The sequence below is a fragment of the Dasypus novemcinctus genome, chromosome 11, assembly GCF_030445035.2.
Source record: "Dasypus novemcinctus isolate mDasNov1 chromosome 11, mDasNov1.1.hap2, whole genome shotgun sequence".
NCBI lineage: Eukaryota > Metazoa > Chordata > Mammalia > Cingulata > Dasypodidae > Dasypus > Dasypus novemcinctus.
The window spans coordinates 108105942-108125769 of record NC_080683.1 but is presented as its reverse complement, the minus strand read 5'-3'; the positions used below and the strand labels follow the sequence as shown (position 1 = coordinate 108125769).

At 39.5% G+C, this 19828-nt stretch overlaps 1 protein-coding gene across 1 annotated transcript in view; it reads right to left on the bottom strand.

The window, feature by feature from the left end:
- Window positions 1-1132: 1132 nt before the first annotated feature.
- Window positions 1133-19828, bottom strand: part of LAMA2 (laminin subunit alpha 2) — a 588895-nt gene continuing 570199 nt past the window's right edge. The window contains exons 57-63 of the mRNA XM_071218658.1: window positions 12437-12549; window positions 11942-12131; window positions 9506-9661; window positions 7948-8101; window positions 4869-4999; window positions 2772-2994; window positions 1133-1393 (exon numbers count right to left, since the gene is read on the bottom strand). Coding sequence (XP_071074759.1) covers window positions 1236-1393; window positions 2772-2994; window positions 4869-4999; window positions 7948-8101; window positions 9506-9661; window positions 11942-12131; window positions 12437-12549 — 1125 coding nt within the window. The 3' untranslated portion in view covers window positions 1133-1235. The remainder of the gene's footprint in view (window positions 1394-2771; window positions 2995-4868; window positions 5000-7947; window positions 8102-9505; window positions 9662-11941; window positions 12132-12436; window positions 12550-19828) is intronic.

The following is a 19828-nucleotide window of genomic DNA, read 5'->3' as shown; positions in this document are numbered from 1 at the left end:
GGCCACAGTTTATTTTAAAAACTTCCCGGATAACATCAAAATGGAGCTAAGGTTGAAAATCACTGCTCTAGAATGAAGTTGGGCACCCAAATTATATTGAGCAACAGGCCAAAGATGAAATGCAGAGCGTGTTAGGCATCACCGTGATTAGAAACAGCACCTTCCTTCCTTACTGTCAGTGTGGAGTCTTCTTCTTTTGCTAAAAATACCACAGTGAGGGAAGGCTCTTGTTCTTCTAAATGTCCAATATTATCAGACTACAACTGTTTCTTCTTTTGGCAAATAAAATGCTTCCTTCTTAAGCTAATGAATAAAATCTAGGCCAGTCTTCTCACAGACCCAGAAATCAAGGGCAAAAGGAGTGCAAAATATATATTTCTTTTCTAGAAAATCAATTTTTTAGGTCAGCCCTCAACAAATTATTACAACAAAGGCAGAGGATTTAAGCTTTTGGTGAATAGTTCTCTGGTAGGTGCAAATGCATTTGGGCATCATTCCTCTCTCCACCTCCTTGGAGACTGTGATATCTGCTGTAAATTTAAAGAGCCCAAAGCCTTAATACTGTAGTATCAAGTGTGTGCTTAATTGTCATCGTGGGACTTGGTTCTGGGAACTCCCCAAAGCATATGTCATTATCAAACAAGAAAATCAAGTAATTAAGCTCTTTACCCTGAATCTGATCTGTAGTCTCTACCTTCAGCATAGAAAGGTTCAAAACTTTAGTAATGAGCCTGGATCAGGGCACTGATTTGCTAATGCTTTCACAAACAGAGGGTAAGGGAGCTGATTTTCTCCCATCTGAAGCCCTGTTGTTTTCAGAGGCATGGACAGAATGCCAAAGCTGACAAACATGGAAAAGGATGATTAAAAAGTATTAATGGGAGTAAGTTAAAAAAAGAAAAAGGTACCTTCACAAAGTACATCTGATACCTTCTTTTTGAGAGGCCTCTGGGACATATTGCGAATTCACCAATCTGTGCCCAGCTGCCTTTTATGCTCAGAATCACCCCAAACAAGCCTTTATTTACAAGGAAATAATTGGTTTAATATTCATGGACTGGAGAAAGCACTTGAGCTAAAAGTCAATCTGGTATCTGAATTAGCACCATTTGGATACAGAAAGAATTCAATATACGTGCACAAATTAGTTTTATTAACATACATAGTTAAAATATACTAGTTTTACTTGATACAGTTGTTTTGAGGGACCTATCTTGGGGTTAAGCTTATTTTTATTAGTTGGCTGGGCATGACACAGGTTGAACGCCCCTCAGTTCCAAGGCCTTGGCAAAATTAACCTCCAGTGGCTTGCCCGTGCCTTTGGTGAGCCTCAGGGACCGGATACAACCTCGGAAGCGAATGTTGGTGGTCAGGCCAAACTGGTTGAGGCCATCTGGAAAAGAGAGACAGGGCTCAGTTTTGAAATGTTGCTGGCTCTATGGTAAGAGCACGTTCTCAAAGCCAGCTGTTAGTAGAGATTAAACTGGAAGGCTGTCTTATGTGAGGTCAATGATTTTTGTTCTTAGCCTTACTAATTGGTGAACTTGCAGAGAAATCCCAACTCTTTTGTAGTTATGTATTACAAAATATGAAAATACATTGCACATTTTAAAACATCAAAGACTTTGGTTTGGTACGAACGAAGGTACAGTTGTGGCTTAAAACTAAATTTTATTTAATGAAAGAAAGGAAGTGATCGAAAACTCTAAAAACTGCATTAGGATATGGGTTTTTAAAGGTGACTTTATTATTCTCTTACATGGTAAAAATATATCCCCAAAGGTAAAAAGTTGGTTAAACACTAATGCAGAAGCTCTTTCCTCTTATTAAGGAGAGGCCCTTCTTCCAGCAGGCCTACTAGGGGCTAACTAGGATCCCATTTCATAAGGAAGGCAGACTGGGCATGGTGAAGTCAGTTACACACGAATTAATGGCTTGGGTTGTATCATGACTGAAGCACAAGTAGGTCATTTTAAAACCCAGAGGAGCTCCGAATCAGCCCCTTTTTCTCCTATATGTTTCCCTCTGTCAACCGCAGCTGAGTAGGTATTTTGTTTCATTAAGCAGAGCAGCTTTATATAAAGGGTGACAAAAAAGTTGCTCTAGTGAAAATGATGCAAGACCATTCCAGGAGCCTGTATTACTGCAGTATTTATTAAGAGGCACTTGACTTGTTTCTCTCCAAGTTGGCCACTCTTGCTTATGGGCACTTTAGGTAACTCTCTGAGGTTCACATGCTGTATTTAATGTGCTGGAGAGGAATTCTGAATGCAGATTTACTGCTTGGTTTTCTTTGTAATATAAATATAAATGCCATAATAACCTAAGGGGGAAATTAGCTACATTTAACCCAATTATTTCCAGAACTTGAGGAAATAAGTTCCATAACTTTTTATGATTATTCTCGTATACTAATTTAAAATAATCAGAAAGAATACCAACTCTGGCCCTGATTTCTGGTAAATGTCTCCTTATCTTTAATAAGCCAAATTCATTTCCTCTAGCCTCAGTCGCCCCACACATGAAACTTTGGGGGTTGCCATGGAAAGTTCAGTTCCATGTGGTTTCTGTAAGTCATATGCTCATTTTATACTCTGGAAATTTTAGGTAAGGTGCTGTTTATGGGAAGCAGATTCTAGAGCTGGGAAGCAAGAACACTGAAGCACCCATTCTTGGACGTATGTATATAAACGTAAATGTTTTCAAAATCACCAACAGAGCCAAGAAGTCCTGGGGCGGGGAGGGGGGCCGGGCGGGCAGCCAGCACCTACCTGGGAAACCTCCAACAAAGACTGGGTCATTTGTATCAGCGGATGTAGATGCTCGGTTTGGACTTTTGGTTTGCACCCGGTTCCCATCTACTGTCAGCTCAATGTGGTGTTTGATCTTATTGGCAGTGACTTTGTGCCACTGTCCATCGCACAGTCGTCCTGGAGCCCCAGCATCATAGACAGCGGAGAATCGGCCGGCGCCATTGTCCACGTGGAACATCAGCTAGAAAGCAGGAAATTAAATGGCCACAGATGATTTCATTAGAGGGATAGCACCAGAGTTAACATTGTGAAAGTGATCAGGTCTCTAGGGAGGCTATTGACTAGGGGAGTTTGAAATGAACATAACTGGGCCACATTAAAAAAATTAAAATACTTGACAGAAATTAAAATACAAATTTAATCACCAGGAGTCACAAATTATTTCTTTTGCTCGTGGGCATTGTTAGGGGAAATAGGCAAAATGTGGGAAGCTGGCAATAATTTGAATTCTGATTTAAGGCCAGAAATCATGAAAACAACCTAACATATAAAAGGCAGGCATTGCTCGGTGCTTGACCTGGTTATAATGCTCTTTTTGAGTTCTTAGTGAACTTAAAAAACTTTTCTTAAAAAGTATTGTTTAAAGCAATTCACAAATTGGGTCAACAGATTCATTCTATAGGATAATTATCATGTTTTTAAAAAATTTAAGCTTTTGATGTTTTAACTATTTTTCTTTCCTCATGGATTCCATTTTATACACAGGATTAAGTGTTACATGGTTACTTTTTGGGGCAAGCTTCACATCACAAATTCCAAAGACCTTGAGCCAGAAGGCCAGTTAAATTTGTAGCAGTGAAGAAGATAGATTGGAAGCTCTTGTCTAAATGAGAAAAATCTTTTTGGTAACATGGAAAGGTCCTTGAAATTTGAGATAACAGAATTCTTTTGAAGCCGATGATGAAAAGAAGCATACTGGAGCATTATAAAACATATGAGGCAATTTGACAATATATTAATATTTGACAATGTAAAAAAAAAGGAAATAGGATTTTTAAAAAGAAGATTAAAAGTGCAAGAAAAGTTTGTAAACTCTACAAGTGATATAAATCTTAGCTAATAGTTTTACTATATTGGATGGAATTTGTAATAACAGGGTTTTGCATATAAAAGGGACTTCGTGAGAATCCACGTGCAAGGGAACATGATACATTGACATGTGGATAGAAACTGCAGTTAGAGCAGGTGATGAAATGAAGCTAACTGAAACAAGATGTAGGGAAATTGTGTTTTGTAATTTGACAAAACTACTAAGTGTTGCTCTGCATTCATTCTTTATGCCTCTGAGGCCTGGATCTTTTTTGCTATATTGCCTTTGAGGATGGGTTGGAGATTGAAAGAAGGCAGGCAGAGAGGGAAAGCGTATTTAGGTTGCTATGTAGTTTTTCTTCCAGGGAGGTAGCACCACCCAGAGAATGGAAAAAGGAACAGAGTTTAAGTATGATTTCTATTTAATAGCCAACTAGGAGACTTGTAAAATTTCTTGCTTTGCTTCCTCTTTTTACCTGCTCCCTATAGTACAAAGGGTATATCAACAAGTCCTCTCACTGTAGTTTCCTGTTGATAGGCAGAGTCCAAAGAAGTGTTTTGAATTAGGTCATCCACTGTAAGCAAATTGGCAAAACACTTTCATGATATATCTGCTCTTCCTTGTAATGGTACTTGGAAGCTTTTAAATAAAAACTGAGACCCCTATACCATGTCTAATTTAGACAACTTAAGCTCTTTCCTTTTTTTCCATTGGAATCAATAGTTTCACAGACAGTGTATTCATAAGGAAGGGAATAAACAGTACTTTATAATTGCATTTGAAATCTAAACTATTTGGTATCTTATTAGACAGCACAGTTGCCTTGATGTAGAATTAGCACACAGAATAATAGATCTGTAAATACCCATTAATTGATACAATCCAGAAGGATGAAAAGATACAATCTAGTTTTCTTCCAACAAAGAATATAGAGAGGCTTCAATCCGAAAAGCTCAGAATTGAATTCTGTACATATGAATGATTTCATGAAGTGATCCAGAAATGTTTGGGCTCCTTATGCTCACCTTTTCATCAATTATTTCGATACCCATTCCATCCATTTTTTGGCTGCTGATTCCCAGAAGAACTCCAGTTGTTCTAGTTGTGCGGAATTCAAATTCTACAAGGAGGTCCAGTCCTACTTTGAATCCACCAACTGTAAAATGAAGATTTGTTTTTAAGTGTGGTTTACACTCCAGGGAATGATACTTCAAATTTATACAAAGGACTTACTAAATTTCAAGTGAGACGTTAGGCAGTTATAATGAGCACTGAAGTTACAGACTCCTGCACGGGCTACATTTCCACTCTTGTGTTACTTGAATCACTTTCTAGTTTTTGCTCACTTTCTCAGCTGCCTTCTTTGCAAGAATGTAAGTTCTGTGAAGGCAGGGACTTCATCTATATTGATCACCATTTTATCCAAATTGTCTATCAAAGTATCTGGCACACAGTGAAGGTTTACTATATATTTGTTGAGTAAATGAATGAACAAACACACACTGCGTTTGACTTCAATTATCTCACGTCCAGTACGATTATGATAGAAGTTTCTGTTGAATCATCTGGTTCAATAATCAGTGGTTATTTAGTAAAATTTTACTGGGGCACTCGAAGTGGTACCACAATGATCTGAGGGGTTCAAAAAGTTCCCAAACATTTTATTTATAAAGGGAGGAATTACAGGTACTACCTGAATGGGAAGAGCCTGGACCACAGACTTCTCTAGTTCATCTAGTTTAGTATTTTCGCTATACTTTTCCACATTTGATTCATTCAATACTTTAATATTTTAGCAAATATTTAATACATGTCTCTGAGAAACAAAGTGATGTATTAAGGTCCATTCTAGACTACATAATTTGCTTGGAGTATTATGAAAGAACTCACTGAAATGTTCTATTTATTAGGCAACAGGAGAAATAAATGCCATGTGTAACCATAGTCGTCTCCAAAGAAGGGTGGTATATATTACATGAAGGGCTTTTTTAAGATTTATTTTTATTTATTTTTCTCCCCTCCATTTCCCCCATTGTCTGCTCTCTGTGTCCATTTGCTGTGTGTTCTTCTGTGTCTGCTTGTATTCTCATTAGGCGGCTCCAGGAACCTATCCTGGGACCTTCTGGAGTGGGAGAGAGGAGATGACTCTCTTGCACCACCTCAACTGCCTGTTATGTTATGTCTTCTTATTTTCTCTCCTCTGTGTTTCCTGTTGCGTCATCTTGCTGTGCCAGCTCTCAGTGTTGGCGGGCACTCCTGTGAGGGGCGACTTTCCTGCCCTGGGTGGCATCCCCATGCAGGGCGGCTCTCCTGCGCAGGGTGGTATTCCCGCGTGGGCCGGCACTCCACGTGGGCCAGCTTGCCCTCACCAGCAGGCCCTGGGCATCGAATCCTGGACCTCCTATACAGTTGATGGGAGCCCAATTTGTTGAGCCACATCTGTTTCCCACATGAGGGGCTTTTGTTCTACTGAGAACCTTGATGCGTTTGGATTGGCAAAGATGGATTTAGAGCAGATTTTTAAGAGTAAAGGGTAGAAGAAGTTAAGCTGTTCTGCAAAATAAAGCAGTAAGACTTTGTTTCAGTTTCACAGAGTAGAAGTAAGAAGAGAAGGAACATGAGGCAGTTCAGCTGGGGATCGAGGATTAAGAGACCAAGAAAATCCCAAGTGATGAGATGGCTAAAAAGCTTTTAAAAACAAAGATGTGCAAGGTATAAACTGAAGTTGTATATTTTCCAGTGAAGTAATCTACTTCTCAGACTACCCAAGACTCTTGTAAATTGTATTACACTGTGTGTTAAAAGGGTGACAGAGTTGTTGGACATTGGCATAGTGGCTGGTTTTTCTGGTCCAGTCAGATACAGAACCTAAAGAACCCCAGAAGGGTGACAAGTCAATCCACGGACTCTAGGAGCTGAAGAGTGCCATCAAATTTGACTAAGAGAATGTTAGTTACTTACACACCACAGAAATCTTGGGGAAGACTTTGGACTTTCACAGTGCATGGAATTTGGGGTTCAACATAGCCCCCGATGTTTTGACATTTAACATCTGTGGTTTTCTGTTTTCTACTTCTGCCTAGGTTTGTTTTTCAGCTATATTCTTTGTGGGAGTTTCCCATGCTTGCTTTCACCTCCCACAACTTCAGCATTTGAGTGTTTAACTCATCTAAATCCTGGTTTGAATGTCACTTCCTTCATGAAATCTTTCTTGATTTCTTCAATTGAAATCAATCTTTCTTCTAAATAGTCACAGAAGTTGGCTTGTATGTCTTTTATAGTTCTATATTTCAGTTGTAATTTTTAGGATCTTACTGATTAATAATATATTCTCAAATGAAGGAAAGGAATTACATCTTATTTACTTCGCTGTTTCCCGTAATAACTTGCACATATCACAGGCTCATTTATTTTAATGAAGGAATGCCAGATGTCTATGAAAACTATATGACAGAGTAGTCTATTTTAAAACATTAATGGCAGATTTTTTTTTTTTTTGTATTTATGTAGAGCCTAGTCTGTATTTTTCTTTCCATATTATGTATTCACTATTGGTGATTCAGACCTGTACTAGAAATGTTCATTGGAAAGTGGGGAGGAGTTGCTTAGAGAAAGCCAGGGAACGGTACCAGTGATTACCACCATTGACAAGAAGAAATGGGCACCAGTGTGTGCATTGTCGGGGAGGGTCAGGAAGTGGAGCTGGCAAGGAATTGAAGAGGAGAAAAGAAAAGTGGCATCTCATCCTTAGAAGGCTAGACTGGGAAAACTGGAAGATAAAAGAAATGCATAGTCTAAACACATGAGCCCTCTTGCAAAATTCCATTTATATGCTGCTGTTGGCCTCCATTGAGGGAGAGGGAATAAACTCTCCAAGTAGCCTTTTATTTTTACTTTATTTCTTCTCTCACTTCTAATCAGATCAGACACATTAGATTCATAAGAGGAATTTTCATTACCTCTATAAGTTTTCCTTTCTGGATAAAGCTAAAAGATACTAGGTTAGGACGCCAGGGGATTTTATTTATTTATTTTTGGCACAAGCTGGGAGTTAATATTTGCATCTGGTTAATATTCAACAGGGAGGAAATGGAAGAGTCTCACCTGCTGTGGCAAAACCTGTTCCATCAAAATACGTCCCTTTCTGTGCATTTGCAAAACATGTCCCAACACGGAAGCTGGAAGTTGGCTTTTCAAGATCAGCAGGGGCCTCAGCCATCTGCAGATTCCTTATGCAGCCAGCGATGCTGTAGGTCACCTAAAACGTTCAGGTCACAAGAAGGAAGATGAGGTTTAGGTTTATTTGTGAGGTGCTCGAGGCACATAATCCTTTGCCAGTTGTCTCGGGGGCACCCCAAAGGCTGTGCCATCACCCCAAGCTTCACAGCTGAGAACCCTGAGCCATGCCTCTCCACGAGCATGTGTCCATCCTGGAATATGATTTTTCTGACTGTTCCCATACCTCTAATGAAACCCCTGGATTGACAGAGAGATTAGCCCTGGATCGGGGTCATGACTTTTAACTAGTGTTGTATATTCCTGATTTCATGTTTCTACAAACAGTTTATTAACCTTACTATCTATACATTTTGTTATAATCTATGTTCAAATTCTATGTTTAAAGGATAACTGGGTTCAGTTCAATGCTTCTTCCCTTTGAAAATCGAAGGAAAGCAGTGGACCCTTCCTTATGAAAATGCACATACACATAAAACTTGAAACTTTGCTTGAAGCACCTGAGGGTTCAGGGACCCTGGCCATAAATCAGTGGCACTCTGCTCATTATACTTCACCTGGCTTTAGGCACTCAGGCTCATGACTTCTTGCCCCTCTCACTTCACTGACTCTCACTTTCAGTAGGCCTGGTAGCTCATCCAGTAGTTACTAGACAAGTAACGCTGATGGTGCCCGAGGGAAGCCGAATGCTGGGAGTCACAACTATCATGGCAACTGTCTTTGAAGAAGGAACAAATCTATATGTGTCACTTTGGGTTCAAATTTGAGTATAGAAATGTGTCACATTTGCCTGCGTGTTCTCTGCAAACCCTAATCTGCCATGCCTCTGTGGATAATGTTTTCCAAGGCAACCCAGAATGCATGGTCTGATAAATTATTTTGTGAATACTGATTCACAAAATTGTGGGGATTTTAAGTTCTAAATCCAATATTGGATGACTGTATTCTAAATGCTGCATCCCTTGATATTCTCTAAATCTCCAGTCCTAAACAACAATGACAGCATAATCATCATCTTCCTTGCTGCTCAGAGCTTTTTATATGCCTGGAACAATTTCGAGCACTTTAAATTTATTATCTCATTTAAATCTTGCAGAAACCCTATGTGCTTGGTATAATTATTACCTTATCTTACAAACGAGGGAATTGTGTCAAAGAAAGGTTAAGTAATTTGCTCTGGGTCACAGAATTCCTCAATAGTGAGAAAGATATTCAAACTGAGGAAGTTTGGCTCCAGGGTCCATAACTCTGTGATATTGCCTCTCACAGTCAAATCTTCTAGAAAACCTTCTGCCATTTCTTAAAAAAGATAATTTCCTATTTCCTAAGTGACCGTGGGTGAATGTGATCTAACATTTCAAAATTCATGCATAAACAAATAACGCAACCACTTCTTTAGGCAACGAAGGAACAAGTAGACACTTACTGGACCAATTCTCTGGGTGGTATAGTTGCTAGGCAGGCCCCCAACATAGAGCATTCCCACAACGTCCAGGATATCAGCTTTCTTGGGGCTGATGGTTCTGTTAGAGGCATCGTCCACATACAGAATGCCTTCTTGCTTCACTCGTGTAATCTTAATCTAGAGAAAGAAGAGGAATCATTAATGTCAATCTTGGACAGTGTCAAACAGCGTAGAATACAAGGTATAAATAACTTCTGTGGTATCCCTAAGGGAAAGGGAAATAGCTTTTACTGAGTGCCTAGTACAAGCTAAGTCCATGATATAAGTGGATTTAAACCTATTTTACAGTATATTTTTAACTCTGTCCTCTCCGACTGCCACTTCCAAAAGAGTACAGCATTTTCATGGGGAAGTTCTAGATCGAAGGCTCTTCTATAGGTTGCCAAGTGTGCATCTGTATCAAGAGGGAGAAGCGGTGGAAGGAACCTTGTTGATCACTAGTACCATCATGAATTAAGCGGGCTCCAAAACTAAAGGTTTTACAAGTGCAATAGCTTGATTGAGTGAAGCCTGGGCTAACCTATTCAATATCAGATCTGCGGCATCATTCTGCCTAACAGGTCCCGCTCACACGGAATGAAAGGAAAAGCAGCATATGCAGACTGCACGACCATTTCTGAGCATAGTACAAAGTCAGGGAGAAGGTGGGCAGCGGACTGGTGCGGAAATGATGGCAGGGAAGCGAATTACTCTCTTGGATGGAGGGAAGTAGGAGTGAAGACTGAACTGAGGCTAAGAACTCAGTTTCTGAATTTAAGAAAAAGAGTGTGTAAGCCTATCAAATGCTAGAGTACAATGATTATTTAAAAATGAATCCAGAGTAATTGAAGATTAGAGTTTTTAAGACCTTATTTTATACTTATCTATTCCAGTTTGAGAAGTAATTTTTAAAAACCTTCAAAAAAAAAATCCCCAGGAGCAGATGTGGCTCAAGCAGTTGAATGCCCACCTCCCACATGGGAGGTGCTGCGTTTGCCTCCTGGTGCCTCCTAAGGAAGACAAACAACAAGCAGACAACAAGCAGACATCAAGCGAAAACAACAAGCAGACAACAAGCAATGAGCAAAAAACAAAACAAAAACGAGCAGGAAGTAGATGTGGCACAAGCAGTTGAGTGCCCACCTCCTACACGTGAGGTCCTGGTTTCGGTTCCTGATGCCTCCTTAAAAAACAACAACCAGACAACAAGCACAAACAAGAAGCAAAAAAACATCTCGGGGCGGGGGGGGGGGGGGGGGGAGTGGTGGAATAAAATCCCTCCTAAATGTGGCTAAATATAGCATTTAAGTTTCCTTTCTTAAACCCAGCCTTATTGTAGCCCTACAATGTCTTTTTTTCTCAAGCGTTATATTTATTTTCTATTAGCCAGAGATAAGAATAAACATTTAGTGAGTTTCTTCACAAGGATCAGGGTTTGTTAGTCATAAAACTCCCAAGACAATACAAAGATATGAAGATTCCATTTCTTATCTCCAGAATAAAAAGTAGGTTGACTTTGCATTTTTATTTTTTCAGATTATTTTTCTATATGATACGACAAGTCAAAATATATTAGTAATGAAATCTACCTGCTAATGATATCCTACACTGAAAATTAAATATTTTATTGGTCTACCTAGGGAAACTTTATTTAATAGGCTATCACAGGTGCAGAGACAAATTTGGAGTTTTTGTTTTAATCAGGCAGTATATTATCTATTTGCAGTCATGCCAAAGAGGACACTAAGCTGGCAAATGAGCCTTCTGTGCCCATAACAGGATCAGTTTCTGGGTTGAGGCCAACGTTTTAAAAGTTGTTCCAAATGACTACAGGTGGAAATGAAACCTTAGAGCCCATTCAACATGATGTAGCAGAGATTCCCAGACTCTTGGTTTTCACACACTAGTGTGGGATGGAGGTGGGTAAGTCTTGGGGCCCACCTTAGTGTCACCAACATTTAATTTTGTCAAATAATATTTCATAAAAGGGTGGGCTTTTTAGCACCTTAAAAGTAGGGAAATAAACTCAGCATAAATATTATACCTTTGGATGGAATACATACAGCTTTATTATTAACACGCTCCACCATCCTGTGTTTCTCACTAACAGCAGTGACAATGTCTTCAACTGCCTGGCCCAAGTTTTTGGACAGATGCTTGGGAACTGCAGCTGTATATATCAATGATAGAACCCTGTGGAACTCTAATGAGGCATGGAAGTGGTCAAATATAAATCTGGCCAGGTCCCAACACATTGTCCAAGTTGTATACAGCACTTGCTCTTGTGTTTTAACCTCTGTCCTGTTCCAGCAGCAGCACCAGAGTCGGTGATTGCACTGGCATTGGGAAGGCAGATGGGTGCCTCCTGGTGCTCGGTACCCTCATCTTAGGGCAATGCCAATATCCAGGAACTCGTACCTTGTGCCACTGGCCATCATTGATTTTGGTGGGGATCATGGTTTTGGTGTCACCACTGCCCAAGTCATAACTGAAGTAAGGCAATCCATTTCTCAGCTGAACTGTAGCAAAATCAGCATGATTGATCCGAGCCATGTAAAAAAGCAGGCCCGATTCAGCTTCGGTTCGCACTTCAAACTCAATTGTGAGGCTGTGAAACAAAAGCATACAAAACTAAGAAAAACAGGAGCCTTATTCTAAGATAAAATGACATCAGATCATGGGCATATTTCTACAGAGGTAGCACAAACCTTCTCAGAGAAGAGGATTCTCCAGGTCTGCTGATTACCCACACTGGACTCCTCAGAGAAATATAATTCTACTCTCTACTGCATTCAGTGAATGTACAATAAAACCTCATTAATTAATAAACGTAGTTGATTAAACCTGATTGAATGCAAATTCTCAGTGCTTCCATGTATGGGTTTTCATACAGTATCTCAGAATTATACATACCGGTTTTTAACTTTAGTGTCATCAAATGCAATTGCAATGTGACTGTTTTTGGAAAGCCCAAACTGCTTGCTCCCCAACAAAAGAGCTGGTTCTATTTCTGCAGCACAAGGACCCTGTAAAACATCAAGGAGAAAGAGAGAGGAAGAAAGGGACTCTGTTTTTTAAAAAGGTAGTGCTTGTAGAAACAGCAATGTCAGGGAAGATGTTGATGGTAAGTTAAATTTCCAATTTTACAGATGAACAAAAGAAGTCTACAGCTCTGTACATCTGTTAGTTTTTATTTAAATCTCTTCTGCCTGTGAGTATAAACCCTCGTGATGGATTGCTTGAGTTCGAATCCTAGTGTAACCACTCATTTGAACAAGTTACTTAATCTCTGTGTGCTTTACTTTCCTCATCTATAAAGTGTAACAATGGAAGACTTTTCTCATATAATTATCATGAGGAAGGATTAAATGAGTTAAATGAGATCAGTATTTGCCACATACTCAATAAATGTTAGCTTTTTTCCCCAAATACAAAAAAAAAATACAGTACTAGTGTCTGATTATTTCTTACATATTAGCATTGTGTCCTCATATAGTCTTATTTAAGTTCCTTGAGAATAAAAATTGCCTCTTATTCATTAGTAGGCAGTTATTAAATGTTCATTGAATGGGAATCAGTTTTATTATCTTGCATCCTGGGATTACCAAGTGAATGTCCTCAAGGCATATTGATTAAGTGGTGTTTTCATTATCCTTGAAGGAAATGCATTGCTTATATTTCTGAGGAAACTGGAATTTCCTTTCCCCTTTCCCTTCACTCATGAAGAATTTTTACTTAGAAGATTGTAACAGGGAAAATGACAAGCTAACTACACAGGAGGTGATAAGAGCAGAGAAAGGTTTCCCTTCTTGCTTTCCCCATTGCCATCCCCTGCTATGTTAAATTTCCTTGAAAATTATTGGTCCACTAGAAGATTTCTGAGAATTTCGGCTTTAAGATGGTGTATCTAAACCAGCAAGCCAGCCCATTCAGGTCCTTAGCCAGTTGCTAGGCAACCCTGCACATTTTAAAATGTAGCCTACTGAACACCAGCTCAACTGCCACTGTTCAAAGATTAGCATCGTAGAGGGGTTAAGAGGGAGAGCGGGGCATGGGATGGCTTCACAGGACAACTACTCCTGTTGTTGCTTTGTTCAACCCTCTGCTATCGCCATTTTGAAATTCCGAGTGATTTTGAACAAGGGACCCTGTATTTTCATTTTGCACTGGGCCCTGCAAGGTGGACCCGGCTAGGTGGACTATATTTGGCTACTATAGCCCTCAGTTCAACAGATAATCAAGTCTACTTGAATGATCAAGGCCCCAGTCCCTTTACCCCTTCTCTATTTTCACAGGACAGCTCCATGCACAGATTGCTTACGAAGTCTTTTAGGATGCACAGCACATGAGAAAACAGCCTGCACACCCTGACCAACACATGTTTTTAAAATGTTAAGAAAAGAGGCACTTAACAGCTTGGATGGGCCGCTGCTCTAGGGAGCACTGACTCAGCAGGGCTCCCTAACAGCCCCAGGCAGCTTCTTTGATGTGGACTCTTCTTCCCAGTGTACCTCAGTTTACCTTGGGTGGTATGTATCAGTGATGCACAGGGAATTTTATCGATGAAGACAAGCCTCATTTCTTTTCTCTCAAGTCTAATCAAACTAAGCACTCTACCACAGCAGGTAAGAGGTTTTGAGTGTTTTGAAATGCTAGAAAATTGGTCTTCATGAAAGTATTTCCCCTCTTGGTTCCCAGGAGACAGTCGGTCATGAAAAGTAGATGGTGGCTTGAATTCACACAGATATGCAAGAGCTCCGAGGGTAGGACAGGAAAATGCTGTCCATTGGCACAGCTGAGTGGTCTCCCATGGGCTCAACAAGCAGCACCTAATGCTGCCTGCAAATAGTCCCCAGATGAAAAAGGCTTTGGTAGCTCCATGTCTCAGCAGGTAATGGTGCCATTAATGGAATACAGGAATATTTACCAAGCTCTCACGATACTTTCTCTTCAGAGGCCTCCATTACAAACAAAAAGTAACCTGCAGTCCTCTGCAGAAATCTCTAAGAGAACGCTCTCCACCCTGAGTCGACTAGGGTCAGAATTCCACCAAAACACCTCTAAAAATAGAGGATGGAACAGGGCAATGCTGTGGAATTGGGACACAATAATGTGTAGCCTAAAAAAAAGCCTCCAGCAGGTTATTTCCATATTATTCTTACTGTTGTGGCCACTCATCCGGTTCCTATCTGTAAATGTTACTATGATATGACTTTTCTAATATAATTTTTAATCTTATCAAGGTGGCAATTCTAAAGATTAGGTATTGTATATGGTGACTACTATATGCTTTGTAGAGTTTTTGTCTCTACATGTCACATCGCAGTCAAATATTACAAGAACCTTGCTCCTGCTAGGGGGTGAGATATTTCCCAACTGGTCCTAGCTGAACAGCCATTCTCTGTCACATGGTGTCACATGATGTGGATGGAAGAGGCTTTACTGAAGTCACTTTAGGAAAACCTATGACCAGAAAAGAGCAGGGACTCTGTAAAGGTCCTTTTAAGAAGAATTCCATGAAACACCCTCTTGGAAGTTGGGAAGACAAGCACCTGCTGTCGGGGCTCCCACCTGACTTCTGCCCTAGGTGGGCCTTGAGAAGCAGGCAGAAACCATGGCTAACAAAAGAGTGTTCTCAGGTTGGCCAAACTTACAGAAGAGTAAGAACAAATTCATCTCTCTTACAGGCGATCTCAAAGTACAAAGTCGCTACAGTAAGTTCATTTTTCTTTAAAAACATCCTCAACTGATGTTTACTATCATCGATTTGCAACAGGATGGATATTACGGAGGTTGCATTAATAAAACTTTGTGGTTGTGCAGTGCTAGAGAAATCCAGTGTAACTTAAATATTAAGGCACTGTACTGTACCTTATTATGTTAGAAAAAGTCAATATAACTTCTGTGCACATGTCAGGAGGCACGCAGAGCTACAGATTTAACATTAACCAGCTTTAGCTCTACCAAAGAAGGTATAACTTACCTTTACCTTCACATCCATCATTATCAGTACCCTCACATTATACCACCTTCCCATCCTTATCACCCAAGACTGCCCCACCCCAGGTGCCAGGCACTCTTTAAGGTTAACTGAGGAAGCAGATAGTAATGAAATTTTCCAAACCCTTCTTAGAAATGTCACCCTGATGATTAACTTCCTCTGTTTCAATCAGTATAAAAGCTGTGAGAAAACCCTTAATGGGGAGGCTGATTTGAGATCGGTTACATCTCTGGCCTCCCACCAGCAAAAAAGCCCCTTTTCCTTCCTAGACTAGTTTGGTGTGTCTTTCTATTCTGCCACGTGGAGAGAATGAACCCGGCCAAGGAGTGCCCTGGTCCCCTTCAGTAGATTGAGTTTTGTACCCCAGAAAAGACATATCCTTCATTTTAATCTGCATCCCTGTAGATATGAACCACCCTTGTAAAATAGGACCCCTTAAGATAAAGGAAGAAAAGAGTCAAGTTAAATCTGGGACAAAGCAGCCCCAGAATACTACTGACTCTGGGAGAAAGCAAGTCTTCAAGCTTCTGAAACTGAGAGACAACGAAGTTCTGCTGATATGCCAACGCATTATGTGGTATTTGTTATAGCAGCCTGGCAGACGAAGACAAACGTCTACTACCTTCCTTTATAACACTAGCAGCTGGCAAAGCACTGAGACATGCCTGGGAAGGGGATTTCTGTATGTATCTACTTTAGGATTTAGATGGGGAAGAACATTTTCAGATCTTTAATCTAGTAAATTTGGGGCTGCAACTCTCAATCTCTTCTCCCCATTCCTTAAAGGGAGGCAGACCTGGCTTGTGCCGGCTTTGCATCACTTTCCTGGGTAAATCTGAAAGCAGCCCTGATATTAGGAGTGTGGAGCTGCTCACCCTGCCTCTGCAACTTCTTTTTCTTCTAACATTTTGAAGGGAACATGTGAGATGGAACACAGAGTGTCCCATGGTTTGCACAGGAATGAAATGATCTTGTCACTAAGATCATTTTCAATTCTGCTTCCCATAGAAATCTAAGCTAAGAAAGAGGCGGCAGGAGGAAGCATTTAATGAGGGAGGTGATTTTAAGGAGCCTTTAAAGAATGGTCATTGCAGGATGCATCTTTTTCCTTCAAGTTAATGTGAGCTTAAGGGGAGTCATCATCTTTATGGACATGATGTTCCTCCTGGGTTGTTTTGGAATCACTGATCTATGAAACGCATAAAAACAACAATAAAAAAAAATTAGGGTCCCAGGAGAGGCTCATCAATCTCAACACATTACAATTCTGCCACCTGGTGGGGACTCTTTAAAGTACTACAAGTGTACATGGGGGAAAATGTATAAAAATCCAGGGCACGATGTGCCTGCTTCATATTTATTTCTGCTTGGCAGGTGACATGTTGTACGTAGATTGGCAGGTGTGTGTGTGGGAGAGGAGTTGATTGTGGAGGTGCATCTGTGAAAAAGGCATGATGTGGCTGGACAGGCATGTGAAGGAGGCCATGCTTCTGAAAACCACTGTGTGGGTAAGTGGACAGTCCAGTAGATTCGTAACAGGGTGAAAACCGCTCATTTTAATTTCTGGTCAGAATAAAGCAGTAGTCATTTCCAAGTGCTGGTTGCTAGCTGACATTTGGAAATGAGTTGTTGGATTCAAGATAGCAATTGATTGATAAGCATTCTTTGAATTCAGATTGGTCCAGAGCAGAGATTTAAATATCATTTATCAAAACTAGCATCTTTGTTCTTGTCATTGAAAGCACCCATTAATGAATGGTCATAAATATTGTATCATTTTCTTCTTTCTTGAGTCAATAAGTCTCTTTAGCAAACACAGACATCAAAACTACAACCCAGAGATTGGCTGTTTATTTGTGATGTTCTTCTTTAAGGATGAATACTAAGTGAAAGACACTTTTGAACAGTCCTAATCCTAATGTTCTGAAATAGAAAATCCTCAGTCAGGCTGTTTGTTGAGAAATTGAATTAGGTTAATTGTCAGCACATGAGATCTTTTGGCATATGTTGGTCATTGGCAGTATTATTTACACCCTGATGCCTGAAGAGAGGGTCTTCACAGGACAGAAAATGTGTGTTTCACTTTAAATACATTTTCTGTATCTAGTCTACTTACCCTTTGACCTGTACTGCACTGAGTTTTAAAGTTGTAGCATTAAGGCTGCTTTTTTGCTTTCCTTTCCTGCCTACTAACTTTTTCTCAAATCCCAAAGCCTATAACAGCACTGGGTCTCTTCATGGCTGCTCATACATGTTGCCTCTTAGTTTTAATATATTAAACTTTCAGGTTCAAAGTTCAACTTTGCAATAAAACTTAAGTTTAAAAAAATGCAGTCAGCTCACTGGTATTCAAAACCACACAGGCCAATTATTATGAAGACTTGATATGAACACTTGCAGACAACTTAACACATTTTGACAAATTCCTGTAATGCTCAAAGTCCAGGCTATTATCTGCTTGGGCCCTCTGCCATCATCTGTGAGAAATATGCACAAATATATGTAGTAATGTTTCCTCCAGTTCTTTTTTTTTTTTTTTACTTTGAAAAATCTGATTTTATTTTCTGCATCAAAAAGAAGTGTGTTCATGTTAAATTTAGAATGTTTAGCTTTCCAATGATCTCTCAAAATGATTTCCAGACACTGTTAACAGTGCTCAGAAACTGTGTAAAGGTCATCATCCAATACCACATTTTTAAAAGAAAAATTTAAAAGTGGGACCTATTTCTAAGAAACCCATCTCAAAGTTCAAGGAATTGATAATTCTAATTTAAAAATACAATAACTTTAATAATTATCAGAAATTGAAGTGGCAATGGTTTCAAAGAGCTAAAAATCAGATCTCTTTTAAGACAGAAAATTTTTAAATTTCTGTGGGACTCATACCTGACAACTCCAATTAAATATAATACTCCCTCACCCCCAAAACTAAAGGCATTCTTTCAATGTGGAATAGGAAAATTATAAAATGGAATTTTTAAACTATACTATATATACATTAATATACCATTTTAACTGCCATGTTTGCTAGAATTATGGAAATTAAAACCAAATTCTACTTTCAAGGGACGAATGATAAAGTACTTTAATTGTTTCATTGAAGAGTCCATTCCATTCTTTGCTGTTTTCTACTCCCACATTTTTTACTTCACACCCAAAGGCTAAGAGTCCATCCATTTACCTGAAATGAACAGCCAGTGGTTTCTACATAAGGTCCTACATATGTGTCTTCTAACAAGCCCAGTATTCAAAAGGCTGGGGGTATTTAGAATTACAAAGTGACTCTGACAGCCACATCCCTAAAATCTAGTAGCCATTATTCATAGGCTATTCATGTGTACTGAAGCATGTCCAGTATGCAACCAACTTCTTTTACTTGTTCAAATTGAGATAAAACAGATAAAAAATAGTTAATATTAACAGAAGCTGCAATAATTACAACTAACCTTTTTTTTGCTGCTAATTTCACATACATGGACTAAAGAATAAGAAAAATATAGAGAGAACATATTTCTCTTTATATTTATTAACACAGTCAAGTCAATGAATATGGATGAAATGTTTCTAATCTATAATGTTGTAACATATATTAATAATTGGGTTGACATAATCCATCTCACCCTGGTAGTATTTTCTCAAGATACTCAAGATGCCCTGGAGTAGAGTAAATACCGTCTGGTCCTATACACTGCTGGCAGGGTGGGATATGATGGATTTAAAGAAGAAAAAATAAGGCACTAGGAATAGGAGATCCTTCCTGTTGATTACGCTAAAACAAGTATGCAGTTCATAGATTGGCAGTTCCCATTTTAGGTATTATCCTCTAAGTTCCAATTCTTAAATAAAATGTTAAAAGTCTAAATTCTGACCCAAAGGAAAATGGATGAGAATTGAAAATTATGGGAAACTTGGGAAAGAATTACCATATCCAGTGGGAGTTTGTAACTGCTTAAAAATGGAATACCCACCACCTGCCCTTTTCTTAATGCTTTCACTGCCCTAACAGTGTGACATTTAACTGATTAGTTTGGGAAGAACCAATAGGAGCAATGGCATGCTGTCAGCCAGGTGTGTGCTGGGTGCTTTGCATACAATATAGGGTTTCCTCCCTCCTGATGATCTTCAGGGGTAGGTATTATTACACTAGTTCTTATATTTAGAGAGGACAAGTAACCTGCCTCAGTTCATGGAGTAAAGGCAGGTGGGCTGCAGCGGGAAGGGAAGTAGACCATGTCTTCGAACACTAGGTCTCCAGGCTGAGCTGGTTTTCCCAGTGACTCTCAAAGAGAAGGGTTGGAGGGAGG